The 22576-nt window shown below is 42.5% G+C and overlaps 1 protein-coding gene across 4 annotated transcripts in view; it reads left to right on the forward strand.

The window, feature by feature from the left end:
* Nucleotides 1–22576, forward strand: part of LOC106564790 (son of sevenless homolog 1) — a 76477-nt gene that overhangs the window by 34808 nt on the left and 19093 nt on the right. For all 4 annotated transcript variants that reach the window (XM_014131166.3, XM_014131167.3, XM_014131168.3 and 1 more), the window contains exons 9-11: nt 3263–3390; nt 6413–7074; nt 22285–22366. In XM_014131166.3, the coding sequence (XP_013986641.1) occupies nt 3263–3390; nt 6413–7074; nt 22285–22366 (872 nt within the window). The remainder of the gene's footprint in view (nt 1–3262; nt 3391–6412; nt 7075–22284; nt 22367–22576) is intronic.

Genomic DNA, 22576 nt, shown 5'->3' on the forward strand with positions numbered 1-22576 from the left:
TCCTCTGAATCATTCAGATGTTCATTGGCAAACTTCAGACGGGCATGTATATGTGCTTTCTTGAGCAGGGGGACCTTGCGGGCGCTGCAGGATTTCAGTCCTTCACGGCGTATTGTGTTACCAATTGTTTTCTTGGTGACTATGGTCCCAGCTGCCTTGAGATCATTGACAAAATCCTCCTGTGTAGTTCTGGGCTGATTCCTCACCGTTCTCCTGATCATTGCAACCCCACGAGGTGAGATCTTGCATGGAGCCCCAGGCCGAGGGATATTGACAGTTCTTTTGTGTTTCTTCCATTTGCGAATAATCACACAAACTGTTGTCACCTTCTCACCAAGCTGCTTGGCGATGGTCTTGTAGCCCATTCCAGCCTTGTGTAGGTCTACAATCTTGCCCCTGACATCCTTGGAGAGCTCTTTGGTCTTGGCCATGGTGGAGAGTTTGGAATCTGATTGATTGATTGCTTCTGTGGACATGTCTTTTTTACAGGTAACAAGCTGCGGTTAGGAGCACTCCCTTTAAGAGTGTGCTCCTAATCTCAGCTCGTTACCTGTATAAAAGACACCTGGGAGCCAGAAATCTTTCTGATGGAGAGGGGGGTCAAATACTTATTTCCCTCATTAAAATGCAAATCAATTTATAACATTTTTGACATGCGTTTTTCTGTATATTTTAGTTGTTATTCTGTCTCTCACTGTTCAAATAAACCTACCATTAAAATATTAGACTGATCCTTTCTTTATCAGTGGGCAAACGTACAAAATCAGCAGGGGATCAAATACTTTTTTCCCCCACTGTACAGTATGTAGACTTATACCATGGCATTGTTAAATACTTGTTTCTGATTGGCTTTAAGGGCATTCTAGAGTGTGCATTATTTCCATATAGGACACGGTATATCAGCACGGTAGAATTCAAAGGCTATATTTAATCCTCACATGTTCTATGTTTGAGCTGCTTTTGAAAGCAAAAGTCAAATTGAAAACATTTGCCATTGATGAATTTGATTTTCATAATAGCATGTCTGGTTGTTTGGTTACCAAGGCAACTAGTAAACTTGCTAGCTACTTCAGTGGATGTTGAATACATTTCTACCTGCAAATTAACACATTTTTAGCTGCAAATGTGTTTAATTATAGCCATGGTATAAAAGGGATAATCAACTCGGGGCTCTATGCGTTCTCTGGAAAATAATGCAACTCCGTGGGAGGTTAGTTCCACTCCGCTAGCACATCGTAGAACACTCCTTCCACGTCGTTCATTATTTTCCGTAGAACGCATAGCCCCTCATTGATTATCCCTTACATGTCATGTGTTTGTTCAGGTATATATAAGACTATATCAAACCATAATATAAACACTGTCACTACAGATGCAAAAGGTAGGGCTTTGTGTACTTTAACCACAGCATGCTAGCAACAGCCTTATTATAAAATTGATTAAATAATTTTTTCCCTCATCAATCTACTCACAATATCCCATATTGACCCAAAAACAGGTGTTTAGATTTTTTTGCAAGTGTATTAAAAATAAAAAAAACTGATATCACAGTATTCAGACCCTTTACTCAGTACTTTGAAGCACCTTTGCCAGCAATTACAGCCTTGAGTCTTCTTGGGTATGAGGCTACAAGCATGGCACACCTGTATTTGGGGAGTTTCTCCCATTCTTCTCTGTAGATGCGCTCAAGCTCTGTCAGGTTGGATAAGGAGCGTCACTGCACAGCTATTTTCAGGTCTCTCCAGAGATGTTCGATTGGGTTCAAGTCCGGGCTCTGGCTGTGCTGCTCAAGGACATTCTGAGACTTGTCTGAAGCCACTCCTTCATTGTCTTGGCTATGTGCTTAGGGTCGTTGTCCTGTTGGAAGGTGAACTTTCACCCCAGTCTGAGGCCCTGAGCGCTCTGGAGGAGGTTTTCATCAAGGATCTCTCTGTACTCTCCTCCGTTCATCTTTCCCTCAATCCTGACTAGTCTCCCAGTCCCTGCCGCTGAAAAACATTCCCACAGCATGATGCTGCCACCACCATGTTTCACCTTAGGGACTGTGCCAGGTTTCCGCCAAACGTGACGCTTGGCATTCAGGCCAAAGAGTTCAATCTTGGTTTCATCAGACCAGAGAATCTTGTTTCTCATGGTCTGAGTGCTTTAGGTGCCTTTTGGCAAACTCCAAGCGGGCTGACATGTGCCTTTTACTGAGGAGTGGCCTCCGTCTGGCCACTCTACCATAAAGGCCAGATTGGTGGAGGGCTGCAGAGATGGATGTCCTTCTGGAAGGTTCTCCCATCTCCACAGAGGTACTCCGGAGCTCTGTAAGACTGAGCATTGTGTTGTTGGTCAGGCCATTTTCCCCCGATTGCTCAGTTTGGCTGGGCGGCCAGCTCTAAGAAGAGTCTTGGTGGTTCTAAACTTCTTCCATTTAAGAATGATGGAGGCCACTGTGTTCTTTGGGACCTTCAATGCTGCAGTAATTTTTGGGTATCCTTCCCCAGATCTGTGCCTCGACACAATCCTGTCTCGGAGCTCCACGGAAAATGTCTTTGACCTCATGGCTTGGTTTTTGCTTTGACATGCACTGTCAACTGTGGAACCTTATATAGACAGGTGTGTGCCTTTCCGAATCTTGTCCAGTCAATTGAATTTACCACAGGTGAACTCCAATCAAGTTGTAGAAACATCTCAAGGATGATCAATGGAAACAGGATACACCTGAGCTCAATTTCGAGTCTCATAGCAAAGGGTCTGAATACTTATGTAAATAAGGTGTTTCTGGTTTTTTTTTAAATAAATTTGGTAAAATTTCTAAAAACCTGTTTTCACTTTGTCATTATGGGGTATTGTGTGTAGATTGAGGAAACTTTAGTTTTTTTAATAAGGATGTAACGTTAACAAAATGTGGGGGGAAATCAAGTGGTCTGAATACTTTCCGAATGCACTGTATATATAAAGAGACTTGCGTGGTATATCACAAAGGGTCATGTGGTGTCAGTTGAATGTTGGTAGCCATTTTGTTCCTAGGTCGTCGCTAAAGAAAGTAAGAATTAAGGGGAAAACACTGGAGTTGAGGGGGTTGGGAATGAGAGAATGATGGAGAGGGCGAACGAGGAAGAATTTATTCTTTACTCAGCCCTAATCTTGCTCATGAGTTTGGCCTTATACCGACCGCATCATGATCCTTCACCGTACTCCCCCTACCAGCGAAACCACCTGACCCAACATTTTATTCTCTACCCACTCTTTCTCTGCCCCCCACCTTTTTCCACAGCAACTGGAGGAGAAAAGTGAGGACGAGGAGGACAAGGAGTGTCTGAAGCAGGCCATCACGGCGCTGCTCAATCTGCAGAGTAGCATGGAGAGGATCTGCTCCAAGAACATGGCCAAGAGGAGGCTGAGGTAGGCAGGGGAGCGCCAACTTACAACCCCTCCTGGTCCATCCACACCTGGTTCTCTTTACCCAAGAAGATACGAAGCTAGCTCTGACACACGCAATACATTTTGCACACACACTGACTGATGCAATAATAGAAATCCACAAGCAAAATATGGAAAGCTAACTCAGACACCCACATAATGGCACAGACCAGAGAAGCACATATGTACCACATGTGCATCAGTAGGTGGATATGTCTCAAATGTGCACTATGTATGCTCAGAGGCATTAACACTTGCACAACACACACATCACGATAGACACACACAGCAATTCATACTACTGCCTCATTGGTGTACTCCTCCCATCCTCTGCACACCCCCCACCCTAAGCTCAGTTCTGAGTTTCCCTCTGGACCTAAAATAGACCTGTGGGGGGAGGGAGAGGGTTGGAGGGGGGCTCGCCACTGTGTTGTCGGAGGGAAGTTGTGTCAGGAATTGGGCTGTCCTGTTCTGGTATTATTGTTCCCGGCTTTGAGAAAAGAAAAAAAAAGGTGAGAGAGTTTGAAAGGGGAAAAAAAAGAATCCCCTTGCTTTCAGCAGTGGACTTTAGCATCCCAACCTTGCAGACCATTTTTCTCTCCATCCCTCCTTTTGTATTGGTGAAGCAAACAGGGTGTTTTTTTGGCTACATGCGGTTGTTGCTCGTTCTTTACCTGCGTGGAAGCGAAGAGCGTTGAGTATGAGGACGTAGGGTATAAACCCCCAAAAATTACCCCTTTGTTGCTGGTCTTTTTTCTTTTTTTCATGGGGAAAGGATGGCTTATCTTACGGTATGTCTTTGCACCCCATACTTTGGCGGGAACGTGGGGATGGTGACACAAACAGGAGGCTAAAATGGACGGTTCGAGAGGACACACTCAGTTGGGGTACCCGACAAGGGTTACCTTTGTTGACTTTGGCTGTTTCGCTACACCTTTCCTGTCTCTAGGGGTCTTTATATTTCGAGAGCCAGAACAAAGAACAACCCAAGAGTTCTATTGTCACAGCCATTTGAATTATGCTTGCTCTTTTGCAAGCTTGCTTTTCATTAGGAAAATGTAATAACCTCTTAGTCGCTAATGCTCTGGCAAGGTCCAACGCTGCCTGGAATAAATTATGGTTTCGATAATGATGCTCGTTTATATATATTTTTTGCTTTAATTAACTACTTAATTTCATCATAAGACTGCTAGTTTAAAGATGAATGTAAATGCACTTCAAATATAACCTCTGATCAGACTTGAGAGTAGGCAAAGTTTTGACTTTCTTTCTGTATATAGTTTTTAGAGTTTCACACTTAATGGGACTGGGAATTGAAGATTTTGGGGCAAGTTTTGAGTGTAGTCTATCCCTTGCCCTTCAGAGGTGCCCCTTGTCTCTCAGCGAAGCTAATTCTGGCCGGTTGACAATCATCCTGTACTTTGAGGTGCCGGTATGAAGACAGGCGCGCACAAGTTGGCTTTGCCTGCCTCCCCTGCCTCCCCTGCCTCTCGGGAGTGCTGATGTGAGTGGTGCGTCCACGAAAAACAAAGTAAGCTCCCCCCTGCGATTGTTTACTAGTAGGTCTAGTTCAGATGCACTGTACTAGCGGGTGTTAAATCCTTGCTGATTTTTTTTCTCCATCCCCTATCACCCTCTCACTCAATCGATTGTAGAACCCCCAACAAATTTTTAACCCCCCCAGTGGCTCAATGCTGTTCTATTATTCTAAGTAGGTGGTTTTAGAAGTGATCATTGGAATTATTATTATTGCTTAGCTGATTTGTCATGTGCAGTAGAGGTGAGATTCTGGTTCTGGTGGGCCGCAGAGCTTTCTCGTCTTCTGTTTACTTGCGTTTTGTCATTCTGGTTTTGAAAGACCACCGCATATGCTGGTTTTCACTCAAACCAGTCTTTTCGTAGTGAATTTCTGAAAGAGTTTTGAACGTACTCCTCACATGACCTAACTATTACAGGGGGCATGGCCCTTAATAATGAATAAAGACTGAAATAGACATTTGTATAATATGAGAATAAAGAGATTGATTAAAACAAAGACTAGTCTACATTGTGCTCCTAAAATAACTGGAATGAGAGATACTCGTACCTCATTTTTGAATATGATAGTCATACCATAGACCATATTAAAGGTATGATGAACCAAAACAATATTTAAATAGTGTCTGGCTCAAAGAAATATAATCAGATGCTCTTTATTCTTTTAGACTCATTCTATTCTTATGCACTTTCTCAGTTGGTCCTCCGAGGCACCCTGTTAACCATGGGTGTGGGCCCTTCCTCGGTAGACTACCGTTTTGTTCAACTGCTGGAATGGTGAGGAAGTCTAGTCAATTGGCCTGCTGGTCCACCAGTGTTGGGTCGAAACTGAAGGGACATGACTGACCAGCAAACCGATATTAAATTACCTAATTTGTTCTGGTTAGGTTAAGTTTAGGGTTATTGGTGTGGTTAAAGGAAAACTCTACCCAAAAACAATCTTTTGGTATTTAGTCCACTGTTGATAAAGTTACAAAATGTTTTACATGTCAGCAATCCAGTTATCAAGATATATGCAAAACGCATCATATTGGCAGATTTCTGTATTTGAAAGTTATATATCTTGAAAACCTGATGAAACAAATACCACAAGATTGTTTTTGGGTGGAATTTTCCTTTAAGGTTAGGGTCAGGATTATAGTTATGGGTGGGGATGCCAGTCACGTCTCTTCAGTCTCACCCAGTGTTTTGTTAATGAGATGTTGTCTGTAGGAACCCCCTCCTGGACCAGGTTTAGTTATACCGCTGCTTTAGAAACTCAGCCACCCACACTGACCCTACTCTCCATCTCAGTCTCGCTGGCTTTGTTGATTTGTTTTCCATTGTCATTGTTCTGTGAACATCAGACCCACATTTCCCTACCTCTCTCTCCCCCCCTCTCTCTCCCTTTTTTTCTCTCATTCTTTCTTTCTCTCATATTCTTTCTCTTACATTCAACTTTTCCCCTCAAACTCTTCGGTGGCGCCAGCGAGTCGGCCTGCCGCTTCTACAGCCAGCAGATGAAGGGCAAGCACCTGGCCATCAAGAAGATGAACGAGATCCAGAAGAACATTGATGGCTGGGAGGGCAAGGACATCGGCCAGTGCTGCAACGAGTTCATCATGGAGGGGACGCTGACACGCGTGGGCGCCAAACACGAACGGCACATCTTCCTCTTCGACGGCCTGATGATTTGCTGCAAGTCCAACCACGGCCAGCCGCGCTTGCCTGGCGCCTCGTCCACCGCCGAGTACCGCCTCAAGGAGAAGTTCTTCATGCGCAAGGTGCAGATCAACGACAAGGACGACAAGGAGGGCGAGTACCGGCACGCCTTTGAGATCATCCTCAAAGACGGCAACAGCGTGGTGTTCGCTGCCAAGTCGGCCGAGGACAAGAACGGCTGGATGGCGGCGCTCATCTCGCTGCAGTACCGCTCGACGCTGGAGCGCATGCTGGACTCGGCCATGCTGCAGGAGGAGAAGGAGGAGCAAATGAGGCTGCCCGGGGCGGAGCTTTACCGGTTCGCCACACCCGACTCTGAGGAGAACGTGGTGTTCGAGGAGAACGTGCAGTCCAAGTCGGGCATCCCTATCATCAAGGCGGGGACAGTGCTCAAGCTCATTGAAAGGCTCACCTTCCACATGTATGCAGGTGAGAAAAAGCACACGACACAGAAAGGGTTTCCTGTGTTGACCTGTTATGACCTTTTGAAATGCGTGCCTTTTTCATACAGCGGGCTATACAAATACCTCCCTCAGATGTGTGGAGTGACAGTAGTTGCTAAATCCTGAAAGAGAACATCTTGCAGACCCTTTCCCATTGTAGAACAGGGGGGAAGGGGCAGGGTTTTGGGGTTAAAAAGTAGTCGATAGGAGTCAATTTGGTGTTAAACAGGTTTAACCCTTTACACTTGTGTGAATTGGCCTATATGGATAGGGCTAAATTGAAATGTTTTTTTACAGAAGAAATATGAGATTATGGGAACATTATTAGACCAAAGTTGAGGACACGATAGTTCACCTTTCACAAGACTGAATCCAAACATTACACTGTTGATTTTTATGTGCATTTTACATGTACTGTACTTTTCGCCGCGTTTGTTGATAATGAAATCTGAAAATACTCTGGATACATTCAGTAACATGATAACAATATTCCTGGAAAATGTGGGGTAGGTGCAACCTCGGATAAAAAATAGTTTGAGTTAGAGGACTAACTGGTGTGCGGAGTTCCTAAGTAATTTCAATGCACTTTAATGACTCAGTCTTCAACTATAAGGTGCTTTTTTGTGTTCTCCTAGCTGAGCTGTTAAGGAACTAGAGCAAGCACACTTGTAGTTGTTTTGTTTGTAACACAGACCTGCATCACCGCCGTCACACAATTACTGTTGTTCATGCAATCCAAAAACGGACCATTATAAATCGCAATCTGAGTCAGCTGGGCATCATGAAAGCTTGTTCTATTGCCAACATGATGACTAGCTAAGTTATAAAATACTATCTTACAGTGTTAGGCTTTCACAGGGCAATTCAGAGAAACGGGTCGTGATTTTGGTGCAGATAGAAAAGAGTCATGCTTTAGACAAACAGGCTCATTCTGTTCAGAACAACCCAGGGTATGACGCCACCATCATCATACATGGTGATCATAAACGTTGACACAGCATGTTATTGTACTGCCACTGTGTTCCAATTTAGGCGCTTATCAGTGCCCAAATATGCTATTTTCAACCCGTATACAGGTACGAGTATAAAGGGCTACGAGGAGCAGGAAGTAGACATGGGTCGCATCTTTTATGGCTCCCTCTCCACCATTTTTTTCCTGAATGTGCGAGAACTGGACAGGTGAAAGCGAATTCCTAGAAACCTAGATATTTTCTGTATCTTGTTAATTTTGTCCTGACTTTTTTTTTTACTCGCGTGTCCACACCATTGTACACCTCCAATGTTTGTGTTTATGCAATTATGCACTTGCCCAGTTCCTGGCGTGCCTGTTCCTGTTATCACCTTGTTTTACACACAAAACCTTGAACTTGGCGCAAACGCAGTTTATGCTAAACATAAAAGACAAGATAGTGGAAGGCCTGTTTCTTCCCCCCACTTTCGTCATCCCCGCATCCATTTATAGCTGTTTTCACACTGCTCGTAAATATTTGGCCACAGTTGACGTCAGAACGCGGATATGTGATGACCTGCTTTGTTTCAGTGTCATTTTAGCCCCAGATAACACAACGAGAACTGATAAAGAACAAAAAACAAGTGGATGAAGCCTATTCATCTTCACGTTGCCATTTAGTAAGCGACCGTTAGTAGCAGATCTTTCCTGCCTGTAATTTGCCTATCTGTTTAGTGTTTAAAGGGGAAGTTCAGTATCCTCACCTTGTGCGTAGCTGTTTAAAGAAAACCAAACCACGGATTACAGTTTTTTTCAGGCCCATAGACTACTTTCAGGGTTAGGAACCCTCTAACATCAAATTATAAAATACTGAACTTCCCCTTCCACTGGTTGATGCTTATTTATAAAACCCTCTTAGGCCTCACTCCCCACTATCTGAGATATCTACTGCAGCCTTCATCCTCCACATACAACACCCGTTCTGCCAGTTACATTCTGTTAAAGGTCCCCAAAGCGCACACATCCCTGGGTCGCTCCTCTTTTCAGTTTGCCGCAGATAGCGACTGGAACGAGCCGCAACAAACACTCAAACTGGACAGTTTTATTTCAATCTCTTCATTCAAAGACTCAATCATGCACACTCTTACTGATAGTTGTGGCAGCTTTGTGTGATGTATTTTTGTCTCTACCTTCTTGCCCTTTGTGCTGTTGTCTGTGCCCAATAATGTTTGTACCATGTTTTGTGCTGCTACAATGTTTCTACCATGTTGTGTTGTCATGTGTTGCTGCCTTGCTATGTTGTTGTCTCTTTATGTAGTGTTGTCTCTCTTGTTGTGATGTCTGTTTTGTCCTATTTTTATATTGTATTTATTTTTTATTTTTAATCCCAGGCCTCCGTCCACGCAGGAGGCCTTTTGCCTTTTGGTAGGCCGTGATTGTAAATAAGAATTTGTTCTTAACTGACTTGCCTAGTTAAATAAAAATACAATTTAAACACAGCCCTTTGTGGAATGTTGGTGAGCTAGCCATTACAGTGTTGTTGAGCTAATCACTTTGCAGACTTCAGTGACACCTGAACTCCTTTAGTGATTCCTCACTAAAGCCAAACAAAAAGATGCCATGATTTTCAGGATGTTCACGAAATGTAATCCGTAAAATAGTCCTTTGGAGACAGGGTTGTTGACATATACAGTTGAGGTCGGAAGTGTACATACTTAGGTTGGATTCATTAAGACTTGTTTTTCAACCACTCCACGCATTTCTTGTTAACAAGCTATAGTTTTGGCAAGTCGGTTAGGACATCTACATTGTGCATGACACAAGTAATTTTTCCAACAATTGTTTACAGACAGATTATTTCACTTATAATTCATTGTATCACAATTCCAGTGGGGTTCAGAAGTTTACATACACTAAGTTGACTGTGCCTTTAAACAGCTTGGAAAATTCCCGAAAATTATGTCATGGCTTCTGATTGACTCAAATGATGTCAATTAGCCTATTGGATGTGTACCTGTAGAAGTATTTCAAGGCCTACCTTCAAACTCAGTGCCTCTTTGCTTGACATCATGGGAAAATCAAAAGAAATCTGCCAAGACCTCAGAAAGCGTCATGTTGTGGGGTTCTTTGCTGCAGGAGGGACTGGTGTACTTCACAAAATAGATGGCATCATGAGGGAGGAAAATGATGTGGATATATTGAAGCAACATCTCAAGACATCAGTCAGGAAGTTAAAGCTTGGTCGCAAATGGGTCTTCCAAATGGACAATGACCCCAAGCATACTTCCAAAGTTGTGGCAAAATGGCTAAAGAACAACACAGTCAAGGTATTGGCGTGACCAACACAAAGCCCTGACCTCAATCCTATAGAAGATTTGTGGGCAGAACTGAAAAGGTGTGTGCGAGCAAGGAGGCCTACAAACCTGACTCGGTTACACCAGCTCTGTAAGGAAGAATGGGCCAACATTCACCCAACTTATTGTGGGAAGCTTGTGGAAGGCTACCCAAAACGTTTGACCCAAGTTAAACAATTTAAAGACAATGCTACCAAATACTAATTGAGTGTATGTAAACTTCTGACCCACTGGGAATGTGATGAAAGAAATAAAAGCTGAAATAAATCATTCTCTCTACTATTATTCTGACATTTCACATTCTTAAAATAAAGTGGTGATCCTAACTGACCTAAGACGGGGAATTTTTACTAGGATGAAATGTCAGGAATTGTGAAAAAACTGAGTTTAAATGTACAGTGGGAGGGAAAAGTATTTAGTCGGCCACCAATTGTGCAAGTTCTCCCACTTAAAAAGATGAGAGAGGCCTGTAATTTTCATCATAGGTACACTTCAACTATGACAGACAAAATGAGAAAAAAAATCCAGAAAATCACATTGTAGGATTTTTAATGAATTTATTTGCAAATTATGGTGGAAAATAAGTATTTGGTCAATAACAAAAGTCTATCTCAATACTTTGTTATATACCCTTTGTTGGCAATGACACAGGTCAAACGTTTTCTGTAAGTCTTCACAAGGTTTTCACACACTGTTGCTGGTATTTTGGCCCATTCCGCCATGCAGATCTCCTCTAGAGCAGTGATGTTTTGGGGCTGTCGCTGGGCAACACGGACTTTTAACTCCCTCCAAAGATTTTCTATGGGGTTGAGATCTGGAGACTGGCTAGGCCACTCCAGGACCTTGAAATGCTTCTTACGAAGCCACTCCTTCGTTGCCCGGGCGGTGTGTTTGGGATCATTGTCATGCTGAAAGACCCAGCCACGTTTCATCTTCAATGTCCTTACTGATGGAAAGAGGTTTTCACTCAAAATCTCACGATACATGGCCCCATTCATTCTTTCTTTTACACGGATCAGTCGTCCTGGTCCCTTTGCAGAAAAACAGCCCCAAAGCATGATGTTTCCACCCCCATGCTTCACAGTAGGTATGGTGTTCTTTGGATGCAACTCAGCATTCTTTGTCCTCCAAACACGACGAGTTGAGTTTTTACCAAAAAGTTCTATTTTGGTTTCATCTGACCATATGACATTCTCCCAATCCTCTTCTGGATCATCCAAATGCTCTCTAGCAAACTTCAGACGGGCCTGGACATGTACTGGCTTAAGCAGGGGACACGTCTGGTACTGCAGGATTTGAGTCCCTGGCGGCGTAGTGTGTTACTGATGGTAGGCTTTGTTACTTTGGTCCCGGCTCTCTGCAGGTCATTCACTAGGTCCCCCCGTGTGTTTCTGGGATTTTTGCTCACCGTTCTTGTGATAATTTTGACCCCACAGGGTGAGATCTTGCGTGGAGCCCCAGATCGAGGGAGATTATCAGTGGTCTTGTATGTCTTCCATTTCCTAATAATTGCTCCCACAGTTGATTTCTTCAAACCAAGCTGCTTACCTATTGCAGATTCAGTCTTCCCAGCCTGGTGCAGGTCTACAATTTTGTTTCTGGTGTCCTTTGACAGCTCTTTGGTCTTGGCCATAGTGGAGTTTGGAGTGTGACTGTTTGAGGTTGTGGACAGGTGTCTTTTATACTAATAACAAGTTCAAACAGGTGCCATTTAAAACAGGTAATGAGTGGAGGACAGAGGAGCCTCTTTTAAAGAAGAAGTTACAGGTCTGTGAGAGCCAGAAATCTTGCTTGTTTGTAGGTGACCAAATACTTATTTTCCACCATAATTTGCAAATAAATTTATAAAAAATCCTACAATGTGATTTTCTGGATTTTTTTTCTCATTTTGTCTGTCATAGTTTGCGTGTACCTATGATGAAAATTACAGGCCTCTCTCATCTTTTTAAGTGGGAGAACTTGCACAATTGGTGGCTGACTAAATACTTTTCCCCCCCCACTGTATTTGGCTAAGGTGTATGTAAACTTTCGACTTCAACTGTATTTATCTAAAAGTTGGCATATTTATGACATTTTGGGCTTACCCAGGCCTCCTTTAAGACTCCATAATGCTTCATCTGTAGGTGCTACAAAGCAGAAATTGTCTTATGAAGCTTTACCACTTGATCTGTAATATGAATAGTTTTTTGATAAAGAATTTTCATTATATTGTGGAACATAATATGCTCTACAGGCATATCAAAGTTCCAGAGTGGGATCTCAGCTAGTTTTAAAGTTATGGCCCATTTTATACAGAGAAATTGGCGTAGTAGGCAATGTAACCAATCACAGCCCTCCTTTTACTTGTATCCTGCAAATCACCAGCAGAGGGCGACCATTTTGAATACATTTTCACGTTCACTGTTGGTAATGCTTACAAATTGGATCATGACTCTAAGAGTAGCAGAGATCCCATCTGGAACTTTGATATGCCTGTAGAGTAGGCTATATCATGTTCAAAAATATATCTTTTTTTTAAATGCCAAATCAAAAATGTCTTCATGTTTTATATTCATAAATTAATGTAAAAAAAGTGATTGAAACCAAATTACTACTCATATTACAGAGCAAGCAATAAAACTTAATATGACACCAATTGCTTAGTAGCACCTACAGATGAAACACTATGGAGTTTTAAAGTAGGCCTGGATAAGGCCAAAATGTCAGAAATATGCCAACTTGTATTAATTCTTTCTCAATTATGCTTTTAGATACCAATGTCAAATATATGTCAACAATCCTTCAACCTAAGGACTGTTCTATGGATTATATTTCGTGAAAATTCAGAAAATCATAGTCATTCTTTGTCTGGGTTTCGTGAGAAGTCACTAATTAGAAAGGCTGAATGACCCAGCATGCATAGTAGTTCTTAGACCATGGGGTCTGTATTCTTTTCTACTGACGGGTGCCATTGTACCTAACCAGATACAAGGCTGCGATTGGACCAATAAGCTCTTCATTAATTAAAAGTAATGACGTCGTTTTGGGGAAATAAATCACCAAATTCAATCGCTCAAAGTCCAAGTGGATGTGGGCTCTGGTAATCCAGGGAGCAAAACATTTAGGCCAAGCGCTTCTGAATTTGGTCTGTTTCTATGCATTGTTATTCAATGTCATGCAACCATACAGGTGTTGTATAAAATCTTCTTAAAGACACAAGTTCTCCTTTGTTCAGCACGGAATCCTTTCTGAACTCTTACACATACGTTTGGGTTTTGTCTCTGCAAGTCTAGAGCAGTGTTTCTCAACTGTGGTCCATCAGTACCCCCAAACTGTACACTTTTGTTGAAGCACACCTGATTCAACTAACCCAAGTGCTTGATGATTAGAAGACTAGTTGATTAAGGTGCGCTTGTTCTGGGCTACACTTAACCTGTGTGCTGTGGGGAGTATTGAAGGACTGGAGTTAAAAAACACTGGTCCAAGGTTATTCCAGCACAATACAAAGCCAGGAGAGAACATTCCTCTTATGGGTGGACTGTCCAGCTCACACCCCTGTGTAAACTTCCTCCCCCGAATAAAGAGTAGGGTGTAAATATAGGCCACTATTTTCCTTTTTAGTTTCCAACAGTCTGTGTGCTACTGATTTCAAATAAGCCAAGGGAAACAAGCCTTTTGAGGAAAAGTGTGTCTGTGTGGCCAGGGTAATTTGAAAAGGGGAAAAAGGTGCTTCCTGTGCGATGCACCTCATGCCTGGACACACACCCTACTCCCACCCAGGAGACAGCAGGGCAGGGACAACACACACTTTTTCTCTTATCTCTCTGTCCTGACTATCTGCATTACAATTTGCATGGAACTATGCTTCTCTTTTGCCATAAATTGTAATCAAGAATCCATATAGTCCATGAGCCAGGAGGGTCGGTCGGGCTCACTTGGGACAACGATGTCTCTTAGTGATTATCTTGAAGGTCTCTGTCCCTAGAGTTGGAAAATGTGTGATAGCAGTGCAGCAATGGTAGCTTTCTGCATGTTGTCTTTCATCCCATCTATTTTTCCCATAGGGATTTTACCCAATGACAAACAATATCACTATACAACAAGTTATTGCTCACTTGTACCCTTTAATCTTGTCATTGGAAAGCTTAGCGATTCAGACACATTTTCGGAATGTTCAGGTCAACAGAATGTTGACCATTGACCCCTCTGGTACATAACAGCAGTGGTGGAAAAAGTACTCAATTGTCTTGAGTAAAAGTAAAGATGCCTTAATAGAAAATTACTCAAGTAAGTGAAAGTCACCCAGTGAAATACTACTTGAGTAAAAGTATTTGGTTTTAAATGTACTTAAGTATCAAAAGTAAACGGAACTGCTAAAATGTATTTAAGTATCAAAAGGAGAAGTATAAACCAACCATTAAAAAATCCTTATATTAAGCAAACCAGACAGCACAATTTTTTAAAATATATTTATATTGACGGATAGCCAGGGGCACACTCCAACACTCAGACATAATTTACAAATGACGCATTTGTGTTTAGTGAGTCCGCCAGATCAGCGGCAGTAGGGATGACCAGGGATGTTCTCTTGATGTGTGTGAATTGGAAATTTAACGAGTACTTATGGGTGTCAGGGAAAATGTATGGAGTAAATAGTAAAGTACAGATGCACTAAAGTACTACTTAAGTAATTTTTTGAAGTATTTATACTTAAGTACTTTACACCACTGCATATCCGAATGACCTGTAAGCCATTAAAAAGGACACCCTGATACATTTGAAACTTTATTTGACAAGTGGTTCTTTCATGACCTTTCAAATGATCTATAATACAGTGCATTTGAAAAGTATTCAGACCCCTTGACTTTTTCCACATTTTGTTACATTACAGCCTTATTCTAAAATTGATTAAATACTTTTTTCGCCTCGTCAATCTACACACAATATCCCATAATGACAAAGCAAAAAAAGTTTTTTGAAATGTTTGCAAATGTATATAAAAAATATCACATTTACGTAAGTATTCAGACCTTTTACTCAGTACTTTGTTGAATCACTTTTGGCAGCGATTACAGCCTCAAGTCTTCTTGGGTAGGACGCTAAAAGCTTGGCACACCTGTATTTGGGGAGTTTCTCCCATACTTCTTTGCAGATCCTCTCAAGCTCTGTCAGGTTGGATGCGGAGTGTCGCTGCACAGCTATTTTCAGGTCTCTCCAGAGATGTTCGATTGGGTTCAAGTCCGGGCTCTGTCTGGGCCACTCAAGGACATTTGGAGACTGGTCCCTAAACCAGTCCTGTGTTGTCTTGGCTGTGTGCTTTGGGTCGTTGTCCTGGTGGAAGGTGAACCTTCACCCTAGTCTGAGGTCCTGAGCACTCTGGAGCAGGTTTTCATCAAGGATGGTCTGAGTCCTTCGTCTGAGAGTCCTTTAGGTGCCTTTTGGCAAACTCCAGGCGGGCTCTCATGTGCCTTTTACTGATGAGTGGCTTTAGCCTGGCCACTCTACCATAAAGGCCTGATTGGTGGAGTGCTGCAGATATGGTTGTCCTTCTGGAAGGTTCTCCCATCTCCACAGAGGAACTCTGGAGAGCTGTCAGAGTGACCATCGGGTTCTTGATCACCTCCCTGACCACGGCCCTTCTCCCCCGATTGCTCAGTTTGGCCGTGCAGCCAACTCTAGGATTAGTCTTGGTGGTTCCAAACGTCTTCCATTTAAGAATGATTGCGGCCAGTGTGTTCTTGGGGACCTTCAATGCTGCAGAAAGGTTTTGGTACCCTTCCCCAAATCTGTGCCTTGACACCATCCTGTCTCTGAGATCTACAAACAATTCCTTTGACCTCATGGCTTGGTTTTCCTCTGACATGCATAGTCAACTGTGAGACTTTGTATAGACAGGTGTGTGCCTTTCCAAATCATGTTCAATCAATTGAATATACCAAAGGTGGACTCCAATCAAGTTGTAGAAACATCTCAAGGATGATCAATGGAAATAGGATGCACCTGAGCTCAATTTCGAGTCTCATTGCAAAGGGTCTGAGTACTTATGTAAATAAAGTATTTGTTTTTTATTTGTAATACATTTGTTAACATTTCTAAAAAAAACTGTTTTCGTTTTGTCATTATAGGTTATTGTGTGTAGATTGATAAGCAATTTTTATTTAATCCATTTTAGAATATGTAACGTAACAAAATGTGGAAAGTCAAGGGGTCTGAATAATTTTTCGTGAGTGTGAGAGGGACCATTTTCTCACACACAACATGCACACACATTTATACTGACTCTCTCACACACACACACACACACACACACACACACACACACACACACACACACACACACAATCATCATGTAGGCTGCTACTCTGTTTATTATATCCTGATGCCTAGTCACCTTACCCCTATACATATTTACAGTACGAGTCAAAAGTTTGGACACGACTCTCATTCAAGGGTTTTTCTTAATTTTTTATATTTTCTACATTGAATAATAGTGAAAACATCAAAACTATGAAATAACACATGGAATCATTTAGTAACCAAAAAAGGCTTAAACAAATCAAAATATATTTTATATTTGAAATTCTTCAAAGTAGCCACCCTTTGCATTTGACAGTTTTGAGCACACTTGGCATTCTCTCAACCAGCTTCACCTGCAATGCTTTTCCAACAGTCTTGAAGTTGTTCCCACATATGCTGAGCACTTGTTGGCTGCTTTTCCTTCACTCTCTGTGGAACAACTCATCCCAAACCATCTCAATTGTGTTGAGGATGGGTGATTGTGGAGGCCAGGTCATCTGATGCAGCACTCCATCACTTTCCTTGGTCAAATAGCCCTTACACAACCTGGAGGTGTTTTGGGTCATTGTCCTGTTGAAAAACAAATGATAGTCCCACTAAGTGCTAACCAGATGGGATGGCGTAATGCTGCAGAATGCTGTGGTAGCCATGCTGGTTAAGTGTGCCTCTAAATAAATCACAGACCACCATGTCACCAGCAAAGCACCATCACACCACCTCCTCCATGCTTCACGGTGGGAACCACACATGCGGAGATCGTCCATTCACCTACTCTGCGTTCCACAAAGACAAGGCAGTTGGAACCAAAAATATTTAAAAAAGATCAAATGTCCATTGCTTGTGTTTCTTGGCCTAAGCAAGTCTCTTCTTGTTATTGGTGTCCTTTTAGTAGTGCTTTCTTTGCAGCAATTTGACCATGAATGCCTGATTTCACGTAGTCTCCTCTGAACAGTTGTTGTTTGTCTGTTACTTGAACTCTATGAAGCATTTATTTGTGCTTCAATCTGAGGTGCAGTTAACTTCAATGAACTTATCCTCTGCGGTAGAGTTAACTCTGGGTCTTCCTTTCCTGTGGCCGTCCTCATAAGAGCTAGTTTCATCATTGCGCTTGATGGTTTTTGCGACTGCACTTGAAGAAACTTTCAAAGTTCTTGAAATGTTCCATATTGACTGACCTCTGTCTTAAAGTAATGATGGGCTGTCGTTTCTCTTTGCCTATTTGAGCTGTTCTTGCAATAGTATGGACTTGGTGCGCAATGTCTAATATCAAAGAAGTCTCAACGTATTGCTCGCCTGAGGTAGAGTACCTTAAGATAAGCTATAGACCACACTATCTACCAAGAGAGTTCTCATATTATTCGTAGCCATCTATTTACCACCACAGACCGATGCTGGCACTAAGACCGCACTCAACCAACTCTATAAGGCCATAAGCAAGCAAGAAAATGCTCATCCAGCATCAAATGCAGGCAAACGTAAATCAGTTTCACCAGATTTTTACCAGCATGTCACATGTGCTACCAGAGGAAAAAAAACTCTAACACCTTTACTCCACACACAGAGATGCAAACAAAACTCTCCCCCGCCCTCCATTTGGCAAATCTGACCATAATTCTATCCTCCTTATTCCTGCTAAAACTAAAGCAGGGAGTACCAGTGTCTCGCTCAATATGGAAGTGGTTAGATGAAGCGGATGCTACGGTACAGAGTTTTTTGCTAGCACAGACTGGAATATGTTTCAGGATTCATCCAATGGCATTGAGGAGTATACCACCTCAGTCATCAGCTTCATCAATAAGTGCATTGACGACGTCGTCCCCACAGTGACGTGACCGTACGTACATATACCAACCAGAAGCCATGGATTACAGGCAACATCCGCATCGAGCTAAAGGCTGGAGCTGCCACTTTCAAGGAGCGGGACACTAATCTGGATGCTTACAAGAAATCCCGCTATGCCCTCAGATGACCCATCAAACAAGCAAAGCGTCAATACAGGATTAAGATTGAATCCTACTACACCGGCTCTGACGCTCGTCGGATGTGGCAGGCTTGAAAACTGTTTCGGACTACAAAGGGAAACCCAGACACGAGCTGCCCAGTGATGCGAGCCTACCAGACAAGTTAAATGCCTTTTATGCTCGCTTCGAGGCAAGCAACACTGAAGCATGCACGAGAGCACCAGCTGTTCTGGATCTGTGTGATAACGCTCTCGGCAGCCAACAGATCCACAGATGACGCAATCTCAATCGCACTCCACACTGCCCTTTCCCACCTGGACATAAGGAACACCTATGTCAGAATGCTGTTCATTGTCTAAAGCTCAGCATTCAACACCATAATGCCCACGAAGCTCATCACTAAGCTAAGGACTCTGGGACTAAACACCTTCCTCTGCAACTGGATCATGGACTTTCTGACGGGCCACCCCCAGGTGGTAAGGGTGTCAACAACACATCTGCCACGCTGATCCTCAACACTGGGGCCCCTCAGGTGTGTGTACTTAGTGCCCTCCTGTACTCCCTGTTCACACAACAGTGGTTGGCCTGATCACCGACAACGATGACACAGCCTATAGGGAGGTCAGGAGGTCAGAGACCTGGCAGTGTGGTACCAGGACAACAACCTCTCCCTCAATGTGAGCAAGACAATGGAGCTGATCGTGGAATACAGGAAAAGGCGGGCCGAACAGGCCCCCATTAACATCAACAGGGCTGTAGTGGAGCGTGGGTCCACTACAGCCCCACAAGTCTTGTGTAGACCTCCACAAGTCTGGTTCATTCTTGGGAGCAATTTCCAAACGCCTGAAGGTACCACGTTCATCTGTACAAACAATAGTACGCAAGTATAAACACCATGGGACCACGCAGCCGTCGTACCACTCAGTGTCCTAGAGATGAACGTACTTTCGTGCAAAAAGTGCAAATCAATCCCAGAACAACAGCAAAGGAGCTTGTGAAGATGCTGGAGGAAACGGGTACAAAAGTATCTATATCCACAGTAAAACGAGACCTATATTGACATAACCTGAAAGGCCGCTCAGCAAGGAAGAAGCCACTGCTCCAAAACCGCCATTAAAAAAAAGCCAGACTACGGTTTGCAACTGCACATCGGGACAAAGATCGTACTTTTTGGAGAAATGTCCTCTAGTCTGATGAAACAAAAATAGAACTGTTTGACCATAATGTCCATCGTTATGTTTGGAGGAAAAAGGGGGAGGCTTGCAAGCCGAAGAACACCATCCCAACCGTGAAGCACGGGGGTGGAAGCGTCATGTTGTGGGGGTACTTTGCTGCAGGAGGGACTGGTGTACTTCACAAAATAGATGGCATCATGAGGGAGGAAAATTATGTGGATATATTGAAGCAACATCTCAAGACATCAATCAGGAAGTTAAAGCTTGGTCGCAAATGGGTCTTCCAAATGGACAATGACCCCAAGCATACTTCTAAAGTTGTGGCAAAATGGCTTAAGGACAACAAAGTCAAAGTATTGGAGTGACCAACACAAAGCCCTGATCTCAATCCTATAGAAAATTTGTGGGCAGAGCTGAAAAAGCATGTGCGAGCAAGGAGGCCTACAAACCTGACTCAGTTACACCAGCTCTGTCACGAGGAATGGGCCAAAATTCACCCAACTTATTGTGAGAAGCTTGTGGAAGGCTACCCAAAACGTTTCACCCAAGTTAAACAATTTAAAGGCAATGGTACCAAATACTAATTGAGTGTATGTAAACTTCTGACCCACTGGGAATGTGATGAAAGAAATAAAAGCTGAAAGAAATAATTCTCTCTACTATTATTCTGACATTTCACATTCTTAAAATAAAGTGGTGATCCTAACTTGACCTAAGACAGGGTATTTTTACTAGGATGAAATGTCAGGAATTGTGAAAAACTGAGTTTAAATGTATTTGGCTAAGGTGTATGTAAACTTCCGACTTCAACTGTACATGTACAAATTACCTCAACTAACTTGTACCCCCGCACACTGACTCTGTACCGGTACCCCCTGTATATAGCCTTGTTATTGTGTTACTTTATTTATTTTTTACTTTTACAAATAAACTAAACTCTTCTTGAACTGCACTGTTGGTTAAGGGCTTGTACGTAAGCATTTCACGATAAAGTCTACACTTGTTGTATTTGGCGCATGTGACAAAGTTTGATTTGTTTGTATTTTACCACATAGGGCTATCTTCTGTATACCACCCCTACTTTGTCACAACACAACTGATTGGCTCAAATGCATTAAGAAGGAAAACAATTCCACAAGTAAACTATTAACAAGGAACACCTGTTAGTTGAAATTCATTCCAGGTGACTACCTCATGAAGCTGGTTGAGAGAATGCCAAGAGTGTGGAAAGCTGTCGTCAAGGCAAAGGGTGGCTACTTTGAATAATCTCATATATAAAATATATTTTGATTTGTTTAACACTTTTGGTTACAACATAATTCCATATGTGTTATTTCATAGTTTTGATGTCTTCACTATTGTTCTACAATATAGAACATAGTAAAAATAAAGAAAAACCCTTAAATGAGTAGGTGTCCACACTTTTGACTTGTGTGTGTGAAATAAATTACAAAATAAGGTTTGGGATGGTAAAACGGGTTCAGTGTAAACTTAAATGATTCAATCCAGATGTAAAGTATGTAGAAAAGATAATGGAGCTGTATATTTTTTTAATAAGATCATCTTTGAGAACTAACCACCACCAGAATAAAAACTAAACTGTCAGTGAGAATCTAAAATGAATTTTGTTTTAAAGTTTGAGTCACTCAGATAGCATAAGAACACAACATAAGCCAAGGCAAAAAAGGGGTTAAATTGCAGGAAGTTAACATTAAAGTAACTGCCCAGTGAATATCTAACTTTTTATAAGTTCATATTCTGTTGAGTCATACCCAAGTAATGTTGTTGACTTGTCCTACAGTATACTTGTATTTGTGGCCAAAGCCTAGGAGAAACACTGCAGTGTGTATGTCGGTGGTGGGAAGGGCAGGCGGGTAATCTATTTTTAAGCGTGTGTGTGGTGGAGTGGCAGTTGCGTGCGTCAGAGCAGCGTCTGTTTCCTGGCTGAAATGGTTCCAGGCCGATTGTTTGTAAATCCACACTGAGGCAGCTATTGTTCCCCCCCCCCCCACTGCCCGCCAACCCCAGCCAGACCAACCCCAGCCAGACCCGGCGAAAGGGCTTGGACAGATCCATCATGTGAACCAGTAGCTAACGATCCTGTTCGGACTGCAGAAGATCTAGCCCTTGCTAGGTGCCCTGTAGCTCCCACTCCAAGACCCGCATAACCACAGCATCCGCACTCGTAATATACACACAGACCTGGGTCATGTTCACTAGGGAATGTTTGACATTTTTCTTATTGGGCAAGTCAAGTTGTCCTCCATGTTTCAGTCCGTTTCGTACCTAATAATACACATGACATTGGTTAGCATAGCTTAGACTGTTAACTTAATAGTTATAAGATATCTAGCTGGCAAACAGTAGCAAATTTCATACGTGATCACTGAAAGTCATGAAAGAAAAATAGATACTTGCACACTGCTGGGATTGATTAATAACAAAATGGCTGACAATCCCATTGTTTTTCCCTTCTTGCAGATCCAAATTTTGTCCGAACATTTCTAACAACCTACAGGTCCTTCTGCAAACCTCAGGAGCTGCTGGGTCTTCTTATGGAGAGGTGAGAATGTTGATGCCATTCTACGATTTGGGCTCCACTGTTATTATTCTATGAAGAACCGCCTTTGTCTAATATTGTATCATATTTTTCAACATCAGATACATTGCCTTACACTTCGGAAAATGTTTTCAGTCAACAAGATATTTTTCCGTGCTCGTTGACTCTGACCTTTGTTCTGACAAAGACAGAGATGTATTTGTCATGGACTAT

Source organism: Salmo salar, chromosome 12, assembly GCF_965601325.2.
Source record: "Salmo salar chromosome 12, fSalSal1, whole genome shotgun sequence".
NCBI classification, from domain to species: domain Eukaryota; kingdom Metazoa; phylum Chordata; class Actinopteri; order Salmoniformes; family Salmonidae; genus Salmo; species Salmo salar.